General features: G+C 37.8%; 1 protein-coding gene across 2 annotated transcripts in view; it reads right to left on the bottom strand.

Annotated features, from left to right (window-relative positions):
• Nucleotides 1-22,708, bottom strand: part of TUBGCP3 (tubulin gamma complex component 3) — a gene marked incomplete at its 5' end in the record, with an annotated part of 58,105 nt that overhangs the window by 24,650 nt on the left and 10,747 nt on the right. The window contains 7 exons of one of the 2 annotated variants that reach the window (XM_082478951.1): nucleotides 3,004-3,129; nucleotides 6,241-6,359; nucleotides 8,926-9,098; nucleotides 15,014-15,231; nucleotides 15,830-15,907; nucleotides 19,244-19,311; nucleotides 21,167-21,274. In XM_082478951.1, the coding sequence (XP_082335077.1) occupies nucleotides 3,004-3,129; nucleotides 6,241-6,359; nucleotides 8,926-9,098; nucleotides 15,014-15,231; nucleotides 15,830-15,907; nucleotides 19,244-19,311; nucleotides 21,167-21,274 (890 nt within the window). The remainder of the gene's footprint in view (nucleotides 1-3,003; nucleotides 3,130-6,240; nucleotides 6,360-8,925; nucleotides 9,099-15,013; nucleotides 15,232-15,829; nucleotides 15,908-19,243; nucleotides 19,312-21,166; nucleotides 21,275-22,708) is intronic. The other variant, XM_082478952.1, reaches the window with a different exon arrangement.

Here is a 22,708-nt window from a genome sequence, read left to right as displayed (position 1 = left end):
AACACAATGCTCATTAAAGAATACTCCCAGTAAGTGCTGCTGGATCAAGTACTCTACATTTTTGGCCTTTTATCAATAGATAGTCGTATGCGATTCTTCACTTGACATGGAAAGAATCAGTAACACTAAGTATATCCTAAGAAATCTGTAAAATGTGCAGACCTGAACTAAAGCAAAGATTCTTTTTTGTAAAACTATTCTAAGCACAGCTACTTTGGGCTGTTTAAAAAAAATTCCTCAAAGAATACTCATTTAGTAAAAGATAGTTTCCCACAGTTTGGGGTTCTGGGGTTTTGATTTGTTTTGTAACGGTCTTAACCTAACATACAGACTAAAAAAACCTCCCACAACACATTTCATAAAACAGAATTAAAAATATGGCTCATTAATTTTGGCCTGAGTTGAAAACTTTGGACTTTAAGCACTTTGGGGAGTTTATAAAATTTTGGTGGTGGTGGTGTTTGGTTTTTTTTTGTTTGTTTTTTTTTTTTTTTGAAGTGTACTTCCGTACACACACAGAAATTCTTCAGAACTGATTTCTTAACCAATTCTTAGCTAATGATTTTGGTATCTATTTTAATGGACTTTTTTTTTTAAAAGGAAATCCCCAGAACTTTCCCCTCAACCCCTTTTAAAGTCATCACAGTCAAAGCAATTTGGAAAAAAAAAGGAAAATCTCACAAAAAGAACCCAAGAGCTTAAAGTAAAATATTTATTCACTGGAGTATGTACAAGGGAGAAATCACCACTACAGGCACAAGAAGAAATAAGTCGTCTTTCCTGCTAAGAGGCCTACCTGTTAAGAGGCTAAGAAGCCTAGAAGAAAAAAAATCATTAATCTTGCCATTGTATTCTTTATAAGGAAAGAAGGTTCCTTTCTTCAACTCAACGTTATACATTAGAAAGAAATTTGAAATTCATTTTATTCCAGAGAATACTGAAGGGCAAAAAGAAATCCCCTTACATGTGACTCCACTTTTCATTTCTTCTCACTTGCTTCTTCATTACTTTTTTGAACCTATTAAAGTAGTACTTGCCAAGATAGAGGGCAGAGTAGAGCCTCCAAGGAAACATTCAAAGGCACTATACATCTACTCAAAAAGTGAGATTAGTAATCCCTGATTTTAGTAGTCAAAAGGATTTAGGATCTAACTGGCCATCAAGTTTTTGAAGAAGCTTCAGAAGTTAAAATTTACATCCAGTGCCAATTCCTGCATCACAAACTACAGATTTTTGTTTCCCAAACTGTTACGGAAAACTGGACATTATCCTAGAATTCTGATCTGATCTACAGCAAAAGCGAACTTAGGAAGGAAACAGAATGCTCGTTCAAGAGAAGAAAATCTAAAATGCCCACTACCTCAACTGGATCCAAATGGGAAAAATGTCAAAAGTTATATTTCACTGCTGATTAGTCTTTTTGCTTTCTGAGGACAAAGTAGACCTTAGATACTAAGCAGCAAATGTAAAAGAATATCATGTTAAAGTGTAGTATCTCTACTCCTAATAATCGTCAACACCTGACATTTTGCGTGTTAAAATCAGTCACCAGAATCATAATAAAAAAGGTGACAGACATCTTATCCTGCCTGTGATTTGAACAGGGTTTTATGCAAGCATTCTTTTAAAACATCAAGCAAAAGTTGCTTTAGAATGCAACTTGTGCTAAATTCTTAATGCAGGGTGCAGCACCTGAAATTGTCAGCTCTCAAAGCCATGAAGACAAGTTGTATATACTCTTTTTGCCCAGATACTGATAGCAGGAGTAGAATGTATGTTTTTATTTGTACACTTACATCCTAGAAATATATTAAGTGCTTGCATCAAGCAAAATTAACAGCATTAGAGCTATGCAGATTCGGCTAACTAACTGCACAGCTTTCTGCACAGCATCCGAAACCTGCATGTGGTAGCTAAGATATTGCATATTTAAATTCACTGAAGAATTAAAGTTCTCCCCTCACTGTAAACTTGGAGATTAAAGCCAGAGAGTAAAAATAAGCATAAGCAGGAAGCTACTAGATAAAGAATATGAAACTTCACCCAGATATAAGGGGTAGAGTCTAAAGAAAACGCATATATAGTAGCACTACCATATAAAACATGGAAATCAGCATTGGATCACTAGAAAAGTAATTATTTATATGTAACTAAAAGAGTTACTTAGAATAAGAGACAGAAGAGAACAGAATAAAACATTCGAAAAGTAGGAAGCACTACAGTGTCTCTACTGACCTCTTAAGAAAAATTAGATTGAAGGGAGAAGCACTTCAATTTCTTGGCAGATTAGGTAGGATGTTATGGCTAGAGGCAAGGATAACATTTCTGTCGACTCAGAAGGGATAATATCCAGTTTTACAGAGGGAGCAAGTGAGAGGAAACGGTAATGCCTTAGCAGTAAATGTGGTTTTGGGTATTACAGCAGCTGTGAAGTTACTGCAGACTACAAATCATGATGATGAAACCTATAAAAACAAAAATTAATATTCTTTTGATGCTGTATTCAAAAGAAAGGGCAGAAGATAATGGGGTATTTGCATTTTATGTAAGTTAGTGCAGTATTAACACACAAACATCAACATCAGCGGACAAGAGTGTCTCCTGCAGAGGCCACTAACCACTGAAATGGTGATTAATTAGCTCAGGGATGCCACCATCCCATTTAAGCAATGTTTTTGTTTATTAACATGCATGAGTACTTAAAAAAAATATGAATTTAAAAAAAAAAAAAAAAGAGATTAAGAAAAGGAATCTATGCATGAGACTTTCCAGCTACAAATAACGGGGGCAACTCCTTATGACCAGCAAGACCAAATGCCCTTCCCTTGCCTTCAGGCTATGACCCATACCAAAAGAGGCAATCCATAAAAGGAGTAAATCAAAAGGATGAATGATCCAAGCTCCAAAGTTTACACACCATTCTAGTACTGCATTTTACTCAGTAGTTTCTAAGGGAAACAAGACCAAAACATTACAGCAAAATCAATTTTTTAGCTGACCTACCTGTCCCACAAGTCCAAATGCACGATCCAAACTCCTCTGGTCTGTGTATTTTCTTATTTTATTATGTAGCCATCCCAACTCTGCAAGTCTACTTGTAGTATCTCTGAGAGATTTGGACAAGCTCACCTACAAAAGTTAACAAAAACAATAACTTGCAATTAAGTCAAATCTACCATGCCAATACTTGTTTCTTCACAAAAGCCCCCCTTTCTCATAAAACAAGCCAGTTCAGGAAACAATCATTTTACATTCCACAGCACAGATAGTGCCAAAAAAGCAGACAACCATGTAATTAGCATTAAATTTATACACATAAGCATTGAAAAGGCAGCAACAACAAACTACTGGCAACTTTGACTTTCCTTTTTGGAAAACTTAATGTAACAGTACTCATATGCTCTTTTGACACTAGGCAATTCTAGCAGTAACAAAAAGGTCTTCAGAAAAGAGGAAGAAATCTGAAATTTTATGATGTATAGAAGAGGAGTCAGTGACTGACGCTAATGAAGAAGCCTAGAGAAAATAATTAGTTACTACTACATGTGAAACAAACCTTTAAGGGAAGACAAACAACCCAATGCTAGACTAGGTATCAGGAACTAAAACCTACAGAATACAAATTGCAAATTTAAGTCCAATCCACCAGTAACAGCTTTTATAAGCTACTTAATCCCACACCCCTCTGAGCTCTTCTAGTCTGTTTCTACTTTTCTTATACCAGGTATCTTACTTCACCCTGCAAGCCTGCCTTAGTCCCTACACCCTCTTTAATTGCTACTACTATTTTCATCTGAATCAGCACATTTCTTCCATTAAATTACCAACACATAAGACACTGTTCCTCGTGTTCTTACTTGAGATTTGCTTCTACAACATTTTGTCACGTTACCCAAGAACGCCACCATCAAGTTTTCAAAATCTTATTGGACAAAGAAAAACAAACAATCTGACTGATATGTTAGGCTAAGAGGCAGAGATTGACAGCAACTGGGCCTATTCCATCTCTACAGACAATTTTAACTTGGAGATCCAGCTGGAACAGTCCAAACCAAAGCAAGGAAGTGCATTAACAAGCTAAACAGATTGCCCAAGAACTAGAAATTACGTTCATTCATTAAGCCTTTTAGTTAGAAGTACAGGCATTCTCTAAGATAAAAATCAGCTACAGAGTGTGTTAGCCACAGCAGCATGGGCTTGAACCAGGCAGCAGCAACTGGTTGTTAGACCAGAGTTCTGTCCCTGGCCCTCTTGTTTAGATATACAGGAACAGCTTTAACTTCTTGAACAACTTCTGTAGGATAAATTCTTGCCCAAAGAAGCATGATTGGACACAGAGACTCTGCCCGCAGCTAAAACTAAAGAGATGACATAAGAACTATTTAGAATTCTGCAACTACAGAGCGCTTGGCCAGCGTTAAGTACAATACACATCTGCTGGAATCAAACGAGGAACAAGCAAAATTGGCTTAGTGTTATTACATTTGTATCTCCTAGAACAAATCAGAAGGTGCTAGCTTATACAGTGCTGAACGTCACCAACAGACCTAATATTAATGCTGACATCAGAAAACATTCTGGCACTTGGGAAAGCGTGTTTCTTTCTGGAAAAAACAGACCGTGTACAATGACATTTCCTTTGTGCAGCTGAGGGAAACTACATGCTTTGACTACTTTTTTGCCTGACATGCAGTCAACGCAGCTAGATGAGGTATGATCTTGGTCCTCCCTGTTCATCAGAAAAAGTTCCAGCTGCAGCTTTAGTCAGTCAAATAATTTCATCTTCACTGTCCAGTAGCTCAGGACAAGTGGCAATAAGGAAGAATGGGGGAAGACAACTGACTTCACAAAAATAACTCCGAGTTCTCAGGAAAAAGCATTATTGACCACAAACCATATGAATAATCAAACCCCCTGTATTAACAGAATTAGGAGTTCAAACTAAAACAGTTTTTCACCTCAAACTAGCCTATTTGATATGAAAACTACACAGAAAACTAGTGAAACCCACAGTGCAAGCTTGCAATCACTGATTAAGTTTCCTCCACATACATCTAGAAAAATCTATTATGCTACCTTCCCTTTGCCATATGTAATCTAACTTATACATATAGAACATAAGTAACTCAGTGCAGGTGTTGAGAAATTACAAACTTTGCAGTATCTACAGGTGCAGAGGATGACATCCTTAAGAATCTGTTTATTAACCAGATTTAACTGATTTAACAAGATTTAAGTTTTCCATTTTTCCCTCCACTAAGCAGGCCTTAATGTCATTGTAAAGTTACAGGAGGAACAATTATACATTTCATTTTTTTGATATTACAGAGAAGAAAAGGAAATTAAATTCAATTCCCCACCTTCTTAGGACTATGTCATAATTTCATAGTATAAACTTATTAATACAAGTGAAAATTGGAAGCACCATTTTTCCATTTGAACAAGAACATTGAAACCATTTAGCCAGCTGAAACTGAATTGTGATGCAGTACTGTCTAAACACTGAATAAGGAGAAGATGCTAAAGCAACCAGTGCTATTTCTTTGTTCTTTGTGCAGCTGACCCAATCTCCCCCTTCTTTTGGTTGGGTTTTTTTTCCGTATCTCAAATATGCCTAACCTCTCACCACCTTAAAGCCAGATCTCTCTCTCAGGCTTCTCTCCTGTTCCTCTGCCCCCTATTTCACACCTTCCTTCAAATTCACATCAGCTGGATTTTCTATCAACAACAGGAGTTAAAAGCACTCTCTTCAGTTCTGTCACAAGTCCTTTCTTGGGTGATCTGCAAGATTCCATCTGATCACTTGTAAGTTGTAATCAAACCCATAACATCAAGTGGCTAGCATCCATTCCACAACTCAGGCTGTTAAATTTAGTCCCAATAATAATGTGGTCCAAAGCCTGCATCTGCTTTCATTCTTATACACCGGGGAGGGGAAATGATGACAAAAATCCTCAAATTAAGCCATAGTTTAGGAGTTTTGTACTGGCTTAATAGTTGGGAGTCTATTCACATCTTGTGAAATGCTACAGTTTCTTTCTGGGACCTAATCCATCCAATCAATTTAAAATTATTACTGTTGAAATTACTCTGTTGTAGAAAAAAAAAGCTGAGGGGGAAGTAAACACTTGTGATAATATTTTAACTTTTTTTTTTTTTTTTTTTTACTTATTTTTCATGGCTATTTTTCCCCTACATACGTCTCTGCTCACATATGAAATACAAGTCATCATACAGTACCTTTCCCTCCACTTTATAGCAATTTTCAGAATTGCACATTTTGATGTTTTTGCCATCTATTCCCTGGAAGACATACAAAACATCTCTTACAAGGTTTGCTTCGGTTATTTCAACAGAGCCTAGAAAGAAAAAACACAAAACAACAACCAGTATTTAGGTTTGTTGGGACAATTAGTTTTGATTACAACTTCAAAAGGCTATTTAGAAGCCTAGCCAAAAAAAAAAAAAAAAAAAAAAAGAAAAGAGAAAGCCTGTGTTTATAACCTGTAAAGAAATGTTTTAAGTCCTCCTAAAATCTGACAGAAAGCCAAGAATTCCCTTTACCTGCCTCTACTGATACGTGGGATTCTCTCAGAGCAGGTCAGCTTGTACAACACAGGGCACATTATATTTTAACCAACACTTCAGCCAGTTCTAAAACTTATCTTTTCTGATTCCATCACTGGTGTAAGTTCGAAGGCAAGCATCACAATAACTTTACCTTTCTTTGAACAAGCAGCTGAAGTTGTTAAATGGGACTTACAGAAGCATCTCTTCTACATTCAGCTAGGAAAACAGAGTTAATGCAGAAGGAAGAGCTGCTTGTTTAAAAATGGCTTTCAGTCACATCAATCACTGGCTGTCAATCACTGCTCCATGAAAAGATTGATCAAAACCAGACTGCCAGCTGCATAACAGCTATAGAGCTGGCAAACAGAAAAGTGTAAATACTGAAGACGGATATACCTTTGATTTAGTAAAGCTTTTGCTCTTGCAGCATACAGTTTGCTTCCGGCTCATATCTCTAGTTAGAGGTTAGGTTACGTTTGAGATTTTGGATATTTATCAATTTAAAGGAAACAGAAGACTGAAAAAGGTGCTGTGAAGGCCACTCCCACCTTTTTATGAGCAAAACAGCACCATCTGCTTTTGTAACTTCATTTAAGATATCAAGAATGAACCAATTTCAATAATGACTATCCAGAAATTGAAATGCTACAACATGCTTCTCCCAAATTTGACAGCACTTTTACTCTCATCACTTTGCCCCCACAACAGTCCACTTTCTCAGAATAAAAACAAAAAAAAAATTCTATTCTTATTTTGACAAAAGTAGCCATCACCTTGATGCTGTTTAAAACTCAGACTCCTCTCATAATATTAAGATGTGTATGAGAATAGCTAGTCTCTTTGAGGAACTCTTAGTGAAATGGTAACATTCAAGTGCACATTTCTTTAATTGGTAACTAATACAACAGGTATTAATATCAACCATACAATGCTCCTGATTATACTGTCTATGTAGGTGTAGCAATAAGAAAATTCCAATTAACAGCAACCAACTTTTGAAGAAAAAAAACCACCTTTAATTAGTTAAAAGTATTTGATATTCATAGAAATATATCTTCTTGACAATAGCCTTTTATATTCTGAATGCAGGTCTACTTCTATTTCTACACCAACAAGTGACTACATTTAAGACAACTGTCTGTCCTTATACCCACTCTGCATAAGAATCAAGAGTCACAGCTGCTGGCTGACTGAATGAAACAAGTTGTACTACTCCGTATGGCAATTAGTATAACAAAATAAGAGGTAGTGCTAGATTTGATATGATTTATGTATTTTTCTATAAGTATATATGTAAAATATATCGTATAAAAATAATGCATATTTATAAATATTATATACATATACACACACGTGTCCTCTTGCACATCAACAGTATTGTTAATTAGGTTCTAAATGTCAAATGCTGCCCTTATATATACCAATACAACTCTGGTCTGTAAGCTGTTGCTTTGTGCACTGTTACTCAAAGATGCAAGGGCTGGCAGATAGACTGTATTTTACCTTCTAACTATCCACGCTTCTTTATATAGGAGTTATTAAAAAAAAAAAAAAAATCCCATCAACTGTAAAAACCCACGTCTTCTCTTTCTTTGCCAGAGAGTAACAGCACTGAAGGATGACATCATCTGCCATTAACTCTCTTATTCAGAAAAGTCTGCCACTTTTGCGGTACAAGCAGTGGGTTGAAACTTACATAGTTGCCACAGAGATCATCTGTTAAACAATTTCTCCTTAGTTACACTTATGTAAATTCAGAATAGATCCTCTAGGCGTCAGTTTCAAGTTCACAGCCACTTAATCCAGGAAGTAAATTAGTAATATTTAAAAATTTATTTTATTAACAAGATTTTATGCCAATTTGTCTAAATACAACCACTGTAAACAGTGCACTAATTTAAAGAAAAAATTATTTTAACAGCTGTATATTCTAGTACACATTTTTAAAAGACGGAATCACAAATGGATGAGTCTATTTCAACAAGTTCTATTCAATGAGCTCGCTTTCTGACTTTCTAAAAGCGGTAGCATCTCCTGATCATCAAGAGTGATCATTACTCACAAACCACAGTCACTTGATTCTGACAAACACTGCAATGAAGTCAGTCTTTTAAGAGGACCAGAACACATTATCAAACCAGTCACTGCGAAAAGAAATTAACAACCAGCCAAAGAGCTTGTGGCCAAAAATACTGGTCTTGCATATTTCCCTCTATCCTTCTATTGGGTACATTCTAGCAAAACATTCCTCTAAAACTTCAACATATTATAAAACTCTTTCAAAATCATAAAAAAAATAATAGAGGATATAGACAATTGTAAAAAGTTATCTTTTACAAATACATCTTTGCTCACCACTTGTATCTCCTTCTCGCCTTGACCTTGGCACACCACGAGAGACAGGATTTGAAAAGCCTTTTGAGGTAGTGCTTTGTAAAGAAGGCTGGTTTGCAGTGAGAGTCCATGCAAGACGGGACCCTAATTGCTGACGGAGACAATCTCCGACACCTGGAGCTTGATAGGATTGTCTAAAAGAACAAAAGGAAGAAACATCTTTAAAAACTTTGATTCCATACCCATCACCTGGTTTGGGGTATGCAAATTTTGAAAAATGTCCCAAGCTTGAGTTTGGGGTTTGTGGATGTTTTGTTTGTGTTTTTTTTTTTTTTTTTTAATAAAAGGAACCTTAAAAAAGGGTGCAGAACACACAAGCAATTTATTTTGCTTCCTATAAGGCTACACTTTCAAAAAAAAAACAACCCCAACTGTAGAAAAGAAAGGAGGTATTAATTTGACACATGATTTCACATTAAAGATTGACTTTGTTCACACTGAACTGTGTGGATATGCTGAAATGGATTAAAATTCAACTATAATAATAATAAACAACAGTCATAATAAGCAACAAAACTTAAATATTAAGTTTTGTTATTACTTGAAACTGTAGTTACTTGCCAAAGAACTAAAGGAAAATAAGAGAAAGAGAAGAAAGTTCCCTTTCCTGCTACTCTACTGTTTAGGATAGTTTGTACCAAATGCCTGAAGATGTGATCAAGGAGGGAGCACCTACACAAGCTCCGATTTCTCTCCTTCTCAAGCTTGTCAATTCGTCTCACAAAAATAGCCTTAAAAGTGGAAAATGTTAAGACTAGAAGTTAACTTTCTGACTATTTCTGTATCATGATGGTGAAAAATAAAGTTGAAAATATGTGCAAGGGATTTTTGCTGCTGACCAGTCCTCCCTCCTCCCCCACCTGAACATAAACATTTGGAAATACACACATATTTAAAAAAAAATAATAATAATTCCACAAAGCTGTGAAAACATAGTTGCAGGGCAAGATGGAACAAGACTGCAGCACAAGTGTCCATGTAAAACATGTCGAGGAATGCCGTTCCTCTCTCAACCACACCTTGTACTTATATGATTGTAGCTAATGAACAAGAACACAGCCGCCAAGACAGAGCAACTCTGCTGTGCTTAGCATTTGTAACGCCTCAACTACAGTACAACACTGAATTTTGGCTGTCACCCTTCAAGAAGGATGTACTCTAGGAACAATGGGAAACATGTACAATGAGAAGTTAAGGAGGAATGAAGCTCACAGAAAGATCTAATTTGGGTTGCCCAGCTCACAGACTACAGGATTAAAGAGAGAGCAGTGAAATTGCTATAAAATGGAACAGTCTGAACAGGTCAGACCAAGAATATTTCAGGAACAGAGTGAGATATATATATACACGTCAGTGATATCTCACTGACATACCTTTGTATACTCTATCAGGATTACATAATGGTTGAGGTTGGAAGAGACCTCTGAAAATCACCTCCTCCAACCCTCCTGCTCAAAGCAGGGTTAACTAGAGAAGTTACCTGGTGCATTGTCCTGTCATGTTTTGAATATTTTCAAGTATGGAGACTACACAACCTCTCTGGGCAGCCCATTTCAGTATTTCACAACATCTGTCCTGCCCCAAACACACACCTCACCTCACTGCAAAACAAGATTTTTCCCTTGTGTTTAAATGGTATTCCCAGTCTTAAAAGTTTTGCCAATTACCTCTTGTCCTTTCCCCGGGCACTACTGCGAAAAGTATGGTGCAGTCTTCTCTACTCCCCTGGTCAGCTTTAATCACATGGGTAAGATCCCCTGAGCCTTTCCTTCTCCAGGCTGAATGGTTCCCACTCTCACAGCCTCCCTTCATGTGTCAGATGCTCCAACCCCTTAATTAGTTTTGTCACTCCTTCTCCAGACTCTCGTCAAGACTGCCCATGTCTTTTTTTGTACCATAACTGGACACAGGATTTCAAATGTGTTCTCACCAGTACTGAGAGGAAGGTTTACCTCCCTCAACCCCTGGTGATGCTGTTCCCAATGCAGCCCAGCAGGCTGTTGGCCTTCTTTACCACCCATTTCACACTCATGTTCAAGTTGGTGCCTACCAGGAACTCCAAGGCCCTTTCTGCAAAGCTGTTTTGCAGCCAGTCAGCCCTCAGTATGTACCAGTGCATGGGGTTATTCCTCCCCAGGACCAGGACTTGGTTGAACTTCAGCAGATTCCTATCAGTGCATTTCTGGAGCCTATCAAGGTCCCTCTAAACGGCAACTGAATCACCTGCTTTATCAACCACTCCTCCCTGTTTTGTATCATCTGCAAAATTGTGCCGTCCTGTAAGGTGGGATGAAGGTGTATAGGATCCAGCTCGTGGGCTACACCATTAGTGATCGGGCTACACCATTAGTGACCGGGCTCTAAGTGGACTTTGTGTCACTGGTCATAATCCTTTGAGCCTAGAACGTCAGTGAGTTTTCAGTCCACCTTACTGACACCTTATCTAGTCTGTATATTATTAAGTTTGTAAATAAAGATATTACTGGTAGACAGTGTCAAAAATCTTACTAACGTTGAAATAAACAACATTCACTGCTCTCCCCCTGTCCACCAAGTCAGTCATCTCATCACAGGCGGCTGTAAGAAAGGTCAAGCATGTCTTCCCTTTCTTAAGTCTGTGCTGACTACTCCTAGTCCCCTTCTTGCCCTTCATGTGTCTGGAAATGCTTTCCATGATTAGATACTCCTCCATCACCTTCCCAGGTGTTGAGGTGAGGCTAACCAGCCTGTAGTTGCCTGGATCCTTCTTCTTGAACAAAGCAGCAACATTTGATTTCTTCCAATCCTCAGGAACCTCCCCCAGCTGCCATGTTTCAAACATTACCAAGAATGGCCTCACAACTACAGTGACCAGTTCCCTCAGCACTTGTGGAGGGATCCCATCAGGTCCCATGGGCCCTGATCATTCTCTGCCAGTGGTAAAGTGGAAACAACGAAGATTTTCCCAATGGTCTCAGGGTCCCAAGCTGGTCTTACCAGCACAGATCAAGGAAAAGAAAATACATAGTACCTCGGCCTTTTCCACATCTGTCACCACAGCCCTGCCCCTTGAGCAGCAGGTCCATGTTTTCCCTAGCCTTCCTTTACTGCTTACGTACTTATACAATTCTCTCGTTTCCCTTCATGTCCCTTGGCAGATTCAACTCTAGGCGAGTTTGGGCTTTCCCTGCACTCTGGATGCCACTCTGCACCTTCCCCTGCTTCCATCTTTTGTACTTTTTTTTTTTTTTTTTTATGTCTGAGTTTTGTCAGCAACTTGTTCGTCCATGCAGGCCTCCCGCCACCTTTGCGTGCCCATCCTCAAGCTTGAAGGAGGTGATCCTTGAATGTCAACCAGCTCTGAGGTCAGGCAATTGGACTAGATGATCTTTGTAGGTCCCTTCAAATTGAACTATTCTATACTATTATCTCCTGAACCCCTCTTTTCTTCAGGGAAGTCTCTCATGGGATTCCTCCAAGCAGCTCCCAGAAGAGGCCCAAGTCTTCTCTCCTGAAGTCCAGGGATGGGTTTCTGCTTTTTGCCTCGCTTCCTCCTTTCAGAATCCCGAACTGCACCATCTCATGATCACTGCAGCCACGGCTTCCCCCAACCAGTTCTTCAATGTCTACAAAAAAGTCAAGTCCAGCAAAGCACCTCTCCTCATCATGTCCTCAATCACCTGTGTCAGAAATTTTTCTGAAGTGCACTTCAAAAACCTTCTGAATTGCTTGTGCCCTGCAGCACTCCCACTCCAGCAGATATTGTGGTGATTAAAGCGCCCCATGAGCATCAGGGCCTGCAAATGTAAGGCTTCTTCCAGTTGTCTTAAGACCTCATCTACTTCTTCCCAATAAGGCAGTGTATAGCAGATGCCCACTACAGCATCACCCATGTTGGTCCGCCCTTCAATCCTAACCCATAAAGTCTTAGCTGGCACCTCATCTGTCTCTAGGCAAAGCTCCATACATTATTGCTGCTCTCTCATGTAAACAGCAATTTCCTCTCCTTGCCATCCTAGCCTGTCCTTTCCAAAGGGCACATATCCACCCCCTGCAACACAGTAGTGGCATGAACTATCCCACCATGTTTCTGTGATCCCAATGAGATCACAGCTCTAGTACTGCACACGTCTTAAGTCCTCCTGTCTGTTGCCCATGCTGTATGTGTTAGTGTGGTGGCACTCCAGCAAAAATCTGCTAATGTCCCAGAAAAGGTGTGAGAAATACTTATAAGGCTGCCCTCTCCACACTCCTCACTTGTGTGCACAGATTTGGGTGGACCCCCTTCTGCCCTGCTCTGTTGGTTTCAAGGTCTCTCTTGACCACATCACCTTGCACCTTTTGCTTACTAACCTGGTCTGTCACCTCCTCACACAGTTGCAGGGCACAGTCCTCCCCAGTGTCCCTAGCTTAATGGTATCCTCTGCTTGTGCATCCAAGATATACCATACAGACCTAGTACTGACAAAGTCAAGTAAGCATTTGTATTGTAAAGCATATTAATAAAATCCAGTTGTGTCAGCACTGGTTAGTAGTTCCATACTATGAGTTCTATAAATCACCTCAAATACAATGTATTAAAAAAAAAAAATGTTCAACTCAAAATAAAGCAGTGGTACTTTCTGAAAATGCATCTATTCCAATTTTGTGTTTGTTTTGTGACTGTTGGGGGTGGGGAGGAGAATTAAGAGACAGCAGTGCAGCATCTTTCTCTTTTCTGATTACAAGAAAGGAAAGAAATTCATAAAAATTTCCATAAATTAGCCTTATATTAGGAATCTGGTGAAATCGCAATCCATGGATCTTCCATTAGGACAAAATAATAGGGCTTTGCTCACTTCTGCATCCCTTAAGATGATTTTTTTTTCATTTTATTATATTCTCTTGAGTTTTTCTGACACTAACCACAGTTTTTGAAAAGTGATATTCCTGTCGCTTTAAGATATAAACTTTATTTCCAGGCTTTTTTGTTCAAGGCTGAAACAGCTATGCAAATAAGTACAGTCCTCACTACTACAAATGTTGTAAGATTCTGTTCACTCTTCTATGCTCAACTTCTATGAAGCAATGGATTTCCAGGTATATACTACAGAATGACCGTTGAATCACTCCCTCTCACAGACTATGAACACGTTCGTTTTCCCTCGATAGAACACAGACTGTGTGCAGTGCATCTCTGCCAGGCTTTGTAGAGCTGCAGGGTACCCACAACATGATATCCAGTGAGACAAGAAGGGCTCAGATTTTGAGCATGTAACTGTCTGTGTTGGCTTATTTAACAAAATCAATGCTCAGGTAATCATCTTATGGCTTACAATGGCCACTCATCAAAAATCTGAACTATTTGGTATTTGAATGTTTCGTTTCCAAATGTAGATTCATCCTGGTATGAACAGACAATTAAACCACTGCTGAACAGTAGGTGTTTTAGGTAATATTTTTTTTTTTTTTAAATCAACTTTTGTATAATATTTTTTCCCCAGAAAAAAAACTGTCCCCACAAGACACGAGACTACTCTAATATAACAGCCAATGCGCTGTGAAAATGCTTAAAAGAAAGGCAGATGATACAAGAAAGGTCACCTATTTGAAAATGGAGGATGTCAAGTCTACTAATTTGACAATGGCTGAGGAATGCTTCATAAAATGAACCTGGGCGAGGACTCTAAATCCAAGGTGTTTACAGAAGAAAGATAAAGACTATTTTAAAGTGTTTCAGAGGACTGAAAAATTTGGAAAAGCACTTAGCACTAGAATCCAAAAGATTGGATCCAGTAAAATATCAGCTATTCAGCAGATAGCCAAGATTAAGTTTAAGAATGCATACACTTGGCCAGCCATTTATGGCTGCATACAGTCATATGACAGCACTTGATATTCAGAACTGTTCAGCTAAAGAACTCTGTTTCTATGCAACTACAGTGGAATTTCCAACGGCATAGAAATTGGGAGGGTGGGGGAAAGAAAAAGTAGTAAAAATAAAAAAGGGGCGCAAAAAAAAAAAAAAAAAAAAGCAGATCCTCTCTAGTCTTCTTCGAACTTATTTGTAAGGTAAAACAGTTCAATTTACCCTGGCAGGAGTGATTGTGGAGTTGGCGTTGGCCCATTCAGGGCATACAGGCTGATGCTGCTGATGCCACTGCTCCCCATGCTGCCAGAACTCTGGGCAGACTGAGCACTGCGGTCCTGGTAATTCAATGGAAGGCTTTGAGGCCTGGCATAGTAATAAGGGGTTGAGTGAGCATCCCGTGGCAATGCTTGAGCAAAAAGTGTGGCATAACTTGATACCTGAAATGGAGAGGATTTGAAAAGGGAGGAATAAAAAGAAAAGATTTGTGAGTTGCTTTAAGTCATGTCTTTAGTTAACAGGAGTGTAATACTCAAGAACACAAAAAACAACTGAAGACTTTGCATGTTTATGCAAAGAAAAATTTGTTGTTACAATTACAATGACGAAAAAAACCACCTCCCCTACAGTGAGCAAAAGTACTCTTAGCAATATAAATTATTTTTGTCTGCAAATTGTCATTAGCAATAGCTGCAAAAAGCACTTTGGTGCTAGCAGAGCTGCAACCAAAGAGGAATTTTGCTCTCCCTACAGCACATGAGCAGACATCACACCACCAAGCAGAAAGCAAACAAAAAAACCCACCCGTCTAATAAAGTCACAACTTCAGCCTCAAATGTTGGAGGGCTCATAATTTTACATTTACTTAGTACTAAAAAAATTGCAGATACTTGTGTCAAGTGGGTTCTTCCTTTCAGCCTCACACACAACCACCACAAACACAACCTGGTTAAGTCTGGATAGTGAATCTGAATGACATCTAAAATAAGTGACACACATTTACTGTTTCTCAGAAGTAACAAAGGTCTCCTCACCTACCTTGTTAGACTGCTTACGTGGATCTTCACTAAGGCTAAGCAGGAGGTAGAGAATTGACCATTTGTTTTTCAAAATGCCCTTTAAAAAAGATGAAAACAAACACAGATTAATTGATAGGGTTTTTTTTTTAAATTATTCAGCCTAACATGTACAGCTATAAATCAATTTTCCACACAAATAAGACCAGCTCAGAGCCACGATCTTGAGTAAACTGGGAATGTGCAGTGCAGCCTCTGTATTGCTAATTTTATGAATTTTCTCTGCTGTGTTCAAATCATGAACTCTCACCTGCTCCGAGATCGGCAAGTACACTCAATTTAAAACTCATACATACTAAGAAAGCTGTTTATATGGAATTGAACTTTTATCAGCATTCCCACACACTCACCATTTAAAACATCTCAGACGTGGATGCAACTCTAACCTTAAGTTGAAGGAAAACTTTTGGTATGATTTTAAGCAAGTCTTTTCTCCACTTTTCCCTTCACTCTCCTTTACAGGGAGGCTTCAAAAGTTTGAGGGTTTCAATTTCTATTACTTTAAATGCCATTTAAGAGAGCTACCAAACTTTTCACAGCTTAAGATAGAGACACCATTAACACGAAACTTGAGAAATACGCAATACAGTCTCTAGCAAACAAATATGCAGATACAGACAGTTTGTTAGAATAACACTCTTAGTTGCTTTAGATCTCAGCAGAAAACTTACCAGCAGAAGACAGAACAATGCTAAAGCCCAAACTACAAAAGCACACTTTGAAGAGTTATGGCAAATATTAAAATGTTTTCTTTTAGATACGCATATGTTTCTAGATATGTTATTCTGTAGTTCTGCGACACTAACGCTTGCACCTGAATTGATCAAGGACAAAGAACCTTATAATGGAAATTAAGTAGTGGAGTAAGTCAAAGAAACTCATGCAAGTTCTCTCACAGCGTCGATCAAGATATGGTCTGAAATACTAAGCAATGTCAAATATAAAGGAAACTTTAGTCATACCAAGATTCAACAAAGATTCCATCCCTTATGAAGCAATGTAATTTAGTGCTACCAGTCTTACAAAAAGCACTTTCAAAGTCACGTTGAAATTCTGGTTTTTAGAAAAAGACGAGAATCAAAATGTGTTTATATTTCCTGGTTTTCTGCAAATTATGCGTTTTGTGTGTATGTGTTACATGGTATATGAATTTTGGCCATAGAATATTTCTTTCTTCAGGACAGAGCCCACTAACCAAACCTACCAAAGCTCTATATTATTACATAAGAGTAGAAGGAGACACTCTACATTATTACTTGCAGCAGAAGTCTATTATCTTCTGCTTTGATCTCAACAACAAGCAAAAAATAGTGGTATTGCATCTGTTGCAAGTAACTAACCCAGCAACTCATTAACAACTGGTGAAGAAGGAGCAGCAACTTTACTGCTTCTTCTAGTGGCCAGGATAGAATAAGTCCAAGTGCCTCAAGAAGGATGGTTTGCTCAACTGGAATGCTGCCACTAAAATAAGCACTGGCCTCCTTTTCTCTTTAGAGTAATGGATGAAACAAAGCTAAAACAGATTCGCACAAGCTTTTTTCTTTCTTCCAGTCGCTTTCAAGAGAATTGCTGGAGGAAGAAAAAGATACATTGATTCAGAAAACAGATATGTTTTCTGTGTCCTTCCCTAAGCTCACGGGAAAAATAAATTATTATCCACCATTAGTAATAAACCAAATAGCTGATTAAATAATAATTGGTACAGCGAACTTTAAAGAAGGCAGTATTCAGATGACACCATTTCATCTACACAATATGCTAGCACAGGGGAAAATAAACAACACAGAAGGTTAAGAGGACCTCAAACATTTGAGCAGGCAGCGAAATATGAGGAGATCGCTAATTTAAGGTTGTATTACGTTTGGAAGAATAAACAAACTGATATGAACACAGACAAGGCATTCTGTTTCAAAGTTTACAGCCATCATGCTTTGCAGCTACTTGGCTTGCCAAATGCAATGATATGGCAACATAGTACATAAGCTACAGAAATGCGTTACAGAAAATCTGTATTAAAAGAGCAAGATCACACAGTGCAATACATGCAAGAAGAGGCTGAAACCAATGGCTGCGGTTATCGGAACAGATGTCCGTAAACCAGTGACACTTGCTTCACTGTACAAACCAACACAAATAATACACAAACCCACAGGATAAGGAATAGAGGAAGAGTTACACAGTAACTTCAGATCCAAGCACTAACAAACTAGTAAGTTAAGTATGGATGAGGGGAGGGGCAGAACCGACTTCTGAGAAGTCAATACACTCCACAAAATCACTTTTTTGTAATCTTAAAATCTTAGTATTATCCTGTAAAACTCAGCCATGATCTATATGTAAATTCATGAATAAAAAGCAGAAGAACAGAGAAAAAAATCTTCTAAATAGAAAGAGCAAAATAAGGACAAATTTTCTGTTACACAGAAAAACATCACTGTTTACATTAACTAATTTTTGTTGTCAGCGCAAATGACAACTGTGAATCTTACTTTATTATTGCCCACCATATTCTACCCTGCTAAATACTCAATTTTATTGGAGAATCCAGAATAGATTAGCAGCAGCCATTTTTCATGTACCTCAGCTAAACTTCTAAGCATCTTTCCCTCCTTTCACCTGATCCATCTTCCTGCATTGCGGGCTTTCTATATGATAACATCTTTTGTCAGAAGATCAACATGCAGTATTGCTAACACCAGTTACACTGGTGTTAACAGAAACAAAGTCAGCAAACCCTTAACCTTCAACATTAATGACCTGGAGCACTTAAACATTCAGAACCATAAGGACTGTTTAAATCCCAGATTAATAAAAGTCAATATACTTGCAAGGTGTTGCTGTAAAATAAACAACAATGAGAAAATTAATTGGTTTTACATATAAAAAAACGCGAATACTATTTTTGCAGAGCTCCTTCCTTCATATGAAGTGCCCCTTCATGTAACTGGACTCAAACTAAAAATGTATCCTTATTCTCTTCTGATTTACAATTAAATCCAAACTAATTTCTAATTAAGAGCAAACAGCTTACAGTAAAAAAAAAAAAGTAACTTGTAAATTTTTTCACAACAATTACAAACTGGTTGAGGTTGGGAGACACATCTGAAGATTGTCTAGTCCTCTGCTCTATAGAGCTCTCTCCTTGAAGCAGGGTCCTCTACAGCAGGTTGCCCATGAATCTGTTCAGTCAGGTTTTAGCTGTCTCCAAGGATGGAGACTCCACAACTTTCCTGGGCAACCTGTTCCAGTATCCAACCATCCTCTCAGTAAAAATGTTTTTAATGACCCAAGAACTCTCCAAAACAACTCTATAACATCAGAAGGATGCTTATTTGTGCTTTCAGTTTCTTTACTCTTTATACATTTATTACACTACCTGTGAACTGAGTTTTCTGTAGAGTTCTGAAAACAAAGCAGCATCCGCTTCCCTTCTTTGTCGCACAACTATTAAAGAAGAATAAATATAGATTAAAAATTTGAAAGAAGTATGAGTCATATCTGAAACTACATATTTGTGGTAAATTGGAAAATGTACCCAACAAAGTATAATGATGCTTAACTGTTTCACTTTATTTACTCAGTTTTGCCTATTTTCATGTTATCTGCATTGCAGCTCTGAAAATTCTTGCATCAAAAGCAATGCAATGTAAGTACCTGTTTTTCTTAGAGCAATAAAAATATACACCTTCTCATTAAGTGCCCCTTTAAAGTCTAGTCTGCCATTCTGCAGGTTTAAGGAATGAAAACATAACTGAAAGCAAATATGGGTTAAAGAATGCTATAAAGCCCTTCACAAAACTAAGTGTAATTGTTCCTATTTCAGGCAATAAAAGCAGGAAAAAAAAAGTAGTAATGCCACCTTCTCAAACTCAAGCATAATTCAAGGTCACACAACTTTTATATATTAAGAAAAATAACAGTCTCAATCACTGCCAGTTACATAACAGAAGTCTTTGCTCAGAGGAAAAACATTTTCAAGCTTTCAGATATCTTCAGAAAAGCTATGCTACATCAGAAAGAGCCATGTTTAAAAAAAAAAAAAAAGAGATAAAACAAAAACCTCTGAAGAAACCTTAATAATAAAAAAAATGCTGTTAAATGTTAGAAATGTTAATTAACATCAAAAGCCACTGCTAAGTACATTTTGCCATGTACATGCCACTTCCTGCCTCGTAATTCCAAAATAAATGTAAAGTTAGAAGGATATATCCAGTTACTTGTTAAATGACTACTAACGTCAGCCTACAAGCTGAATTTGGGGAGAAGGAAGATGAGGGACATTGCCATCTTCAAAACTCCTGGCAATAGACCCAAAGAATATATGCTGTGCTGGCTAGTACTATCTAAAACACATAGAAATTAAACTTGCAGAAAATATATACTGTAGAGTACAATGTTTTGGAGTGGCACCTAGGGAAATTCTGATGGGCTTATTTGCCTGTCAACAAGTCACGGAAGCTTTATGTCAGCAAGAAATACACATGTACTTTAAAACAGTTAAAACCACTGACTTCAGTTACCCTAATTCAATCTCCCCGACTGAATATTCAAAGCTCAAATATGAAGCTTTAATATAATTAGCACGCTTCAAGCAATTGTTTATGGACATTTTACTGTAGAGCAGATAATCTGCTGAAAGCAGGATTTGGCTTTTCAAGAAGAATGCATCACATCCCCATTGGATTCACACAGGGCAACACTTGACTCAGAGCAGCATAAAGCACAATGGAATGTAACTGCAACATGACTTAACACTGTCACAGTCTAATGTTTTAGTTTTAAGAAGGTGGTTGCAGATAAAACTTGTAGAGAAATTGAAGGCAAGAAATATCAGGTAAGTCACAATCAATTCCCAGGATGCTCATTCAGCAAGGTTCACACAGGTGCTCATGAAGTTAATTGTGCCAAAGTGTAATGTTTCTGAAGTGCACATCACAAAAATATCAGTCTTCTAAAAAGAACTATGAATTCATAAAGTCTGAGTACTATTAAAGAGAAAGAAGTGCACTATTAATTGATCCTTGTTTTCATGGTAGCTAAAATACAAAGTAAGTGGCAGCAAGGGAAGACTAAGCTGAGCGTTCAGAAAAATCTGAGCTGTGAATACAAACAGTCGCTCAGGAATATTAACTGGGGAATTAATGGAATTTCCATCATGAGATTTCAGGGGGTGAGCACTAGTAACAGATTAGATTAACTATCTGTGAGGCAGAGTTGTCCCATTTTCAAGGAATAAACCGATCAGGTAACTTCTTGAAGAAATTCCATTCCTATTTCTAAGAAACAAAGATACACTTACGTTCTTTCTTGATTTTCTCCACTACAAGAAATTCATCCCGTTCAACAGTGGGAGCAAAGTTGCTTCCAATAACTCTCACTGCATACTGAAACTGTTGGGCTGCATCAGCTGAAAGAAAAAAGGAAAACTCTGAGTTAAGCAGCGTGTTAAAATTCTGTTAAAATAAATAAATTTTTAAAAGTTAGACATGAGGTTGCATTGCTGTGGCTGAATCCGGCAGAAATGCACCTGGGTTAGATCAGATAACGTTATACTATAATCCTTAGACACACTTCTAACCAGAGGGCAGTAAAGTCCAGTTTACCCATGAGCATATTATCAATGGTATACTTAAACACAGTCACCTGTATACACTCCACAAAATAATTGCACTTAAATTTGTGAACAACCCTTTCCTATTCTGTGCTGATGGAAGAGACACTTAGGCCTACCCACTTACTAGAGAGCATTAGCACACTTCAACTGGCTCTGCCCTTCTCCACAGACTGAAACGCTGTGGAACTTTGTACCAAGTCACGCGATTCCACTCACACATTGGAACAATATAGTCTTGTCCACCAGGCACACTCTCTCACCAGGCACCAAAACTGGATTATCCTACCTGTGGATCTTTACTCGCATCCATAACAGTGGTTTTACCAGTCTGTGTGTTGGTTTTACGTGTTTTGTTTTTAAACCAGTTTACATGGTTTTACCACTTAGGTTCAAAGCTAGCTGAGAGATACTGGCATCATATTCCAATGCACAATATAGACACTAATGAAGAGGTCACAAGCCAGTGACCTCCCTCCACTGTTCCTTCATCATGCAGTAATTCTGTTTTTAATATTGTGGCTGAACAGTATTGTTTTAGTGCAAGAATCTCTGATTTCTGGGAAGATTAATAGTCTGGTAACACTGAGATAGTGCCAGCTCAGTATTAATGCCTCTACAGCATAGACATGTTCCTATTTATTGACCTGAAAAATCAATCAAACAATAACCCTAAGGCATGTCAAGTGCCCTTACAAAACGTCAGATAAATTTATACTCCTCATATAGGAATAACTGTAATAACATGAAAGGAAAGGTACATAAAGAAAAGTAAGTGTAAATGCATTGTGTCAGCTACTTGAATCCTTACATTTCCTGACTTCAGGAAAAAAAAAAAAAAAAGTCTAAGCAATTCTGCACCTTAAGTCTGTTTTGTATATAGCAATTATGTGCGCAAATGCATCAGACTCCTCATGTGCTTTATTTAGTCAGTTAAGCAGCAGTCAACTTTCAGAGAAAACTGTAGAGTAATACAGCAATGGTTCAGCTGAGGAAAAAGAAAGGATGCTGGCCTGGACAAATATGTATAAAAGAAACAAAAATAGAATAGGGTAAACATCCACTAGAAGCAGAAATATTAAGTGTTGAATTGTCTCTAAATTCACCAATATTTACAATCTGAAAAAAAAAAAATCACCTAGGAGATACTAGGAGTCAATTATTGATTACATGCATGAAAATATCCAGAAATTTATGGAAAGGAGCAATTTGAAATAAGAATGCGCTACA

The sequence above is a fragment of the Vanellus vanellus genome (assembly GCF_965231255.1).
Source record: "Vanellus vanellus genome assembly, chromosome: 1".
NCBI classification, from domain to species: Eukaryota; Metazoa; Chordata; class Aves; order Charadriiformes; family Charadriidae; genus Vanellus; species Vanellus vanellus.
Note: the sequence above shows the minus strand (reverse complement) of the source record. Positions and strands in the feature narration are given on the sequence as shown.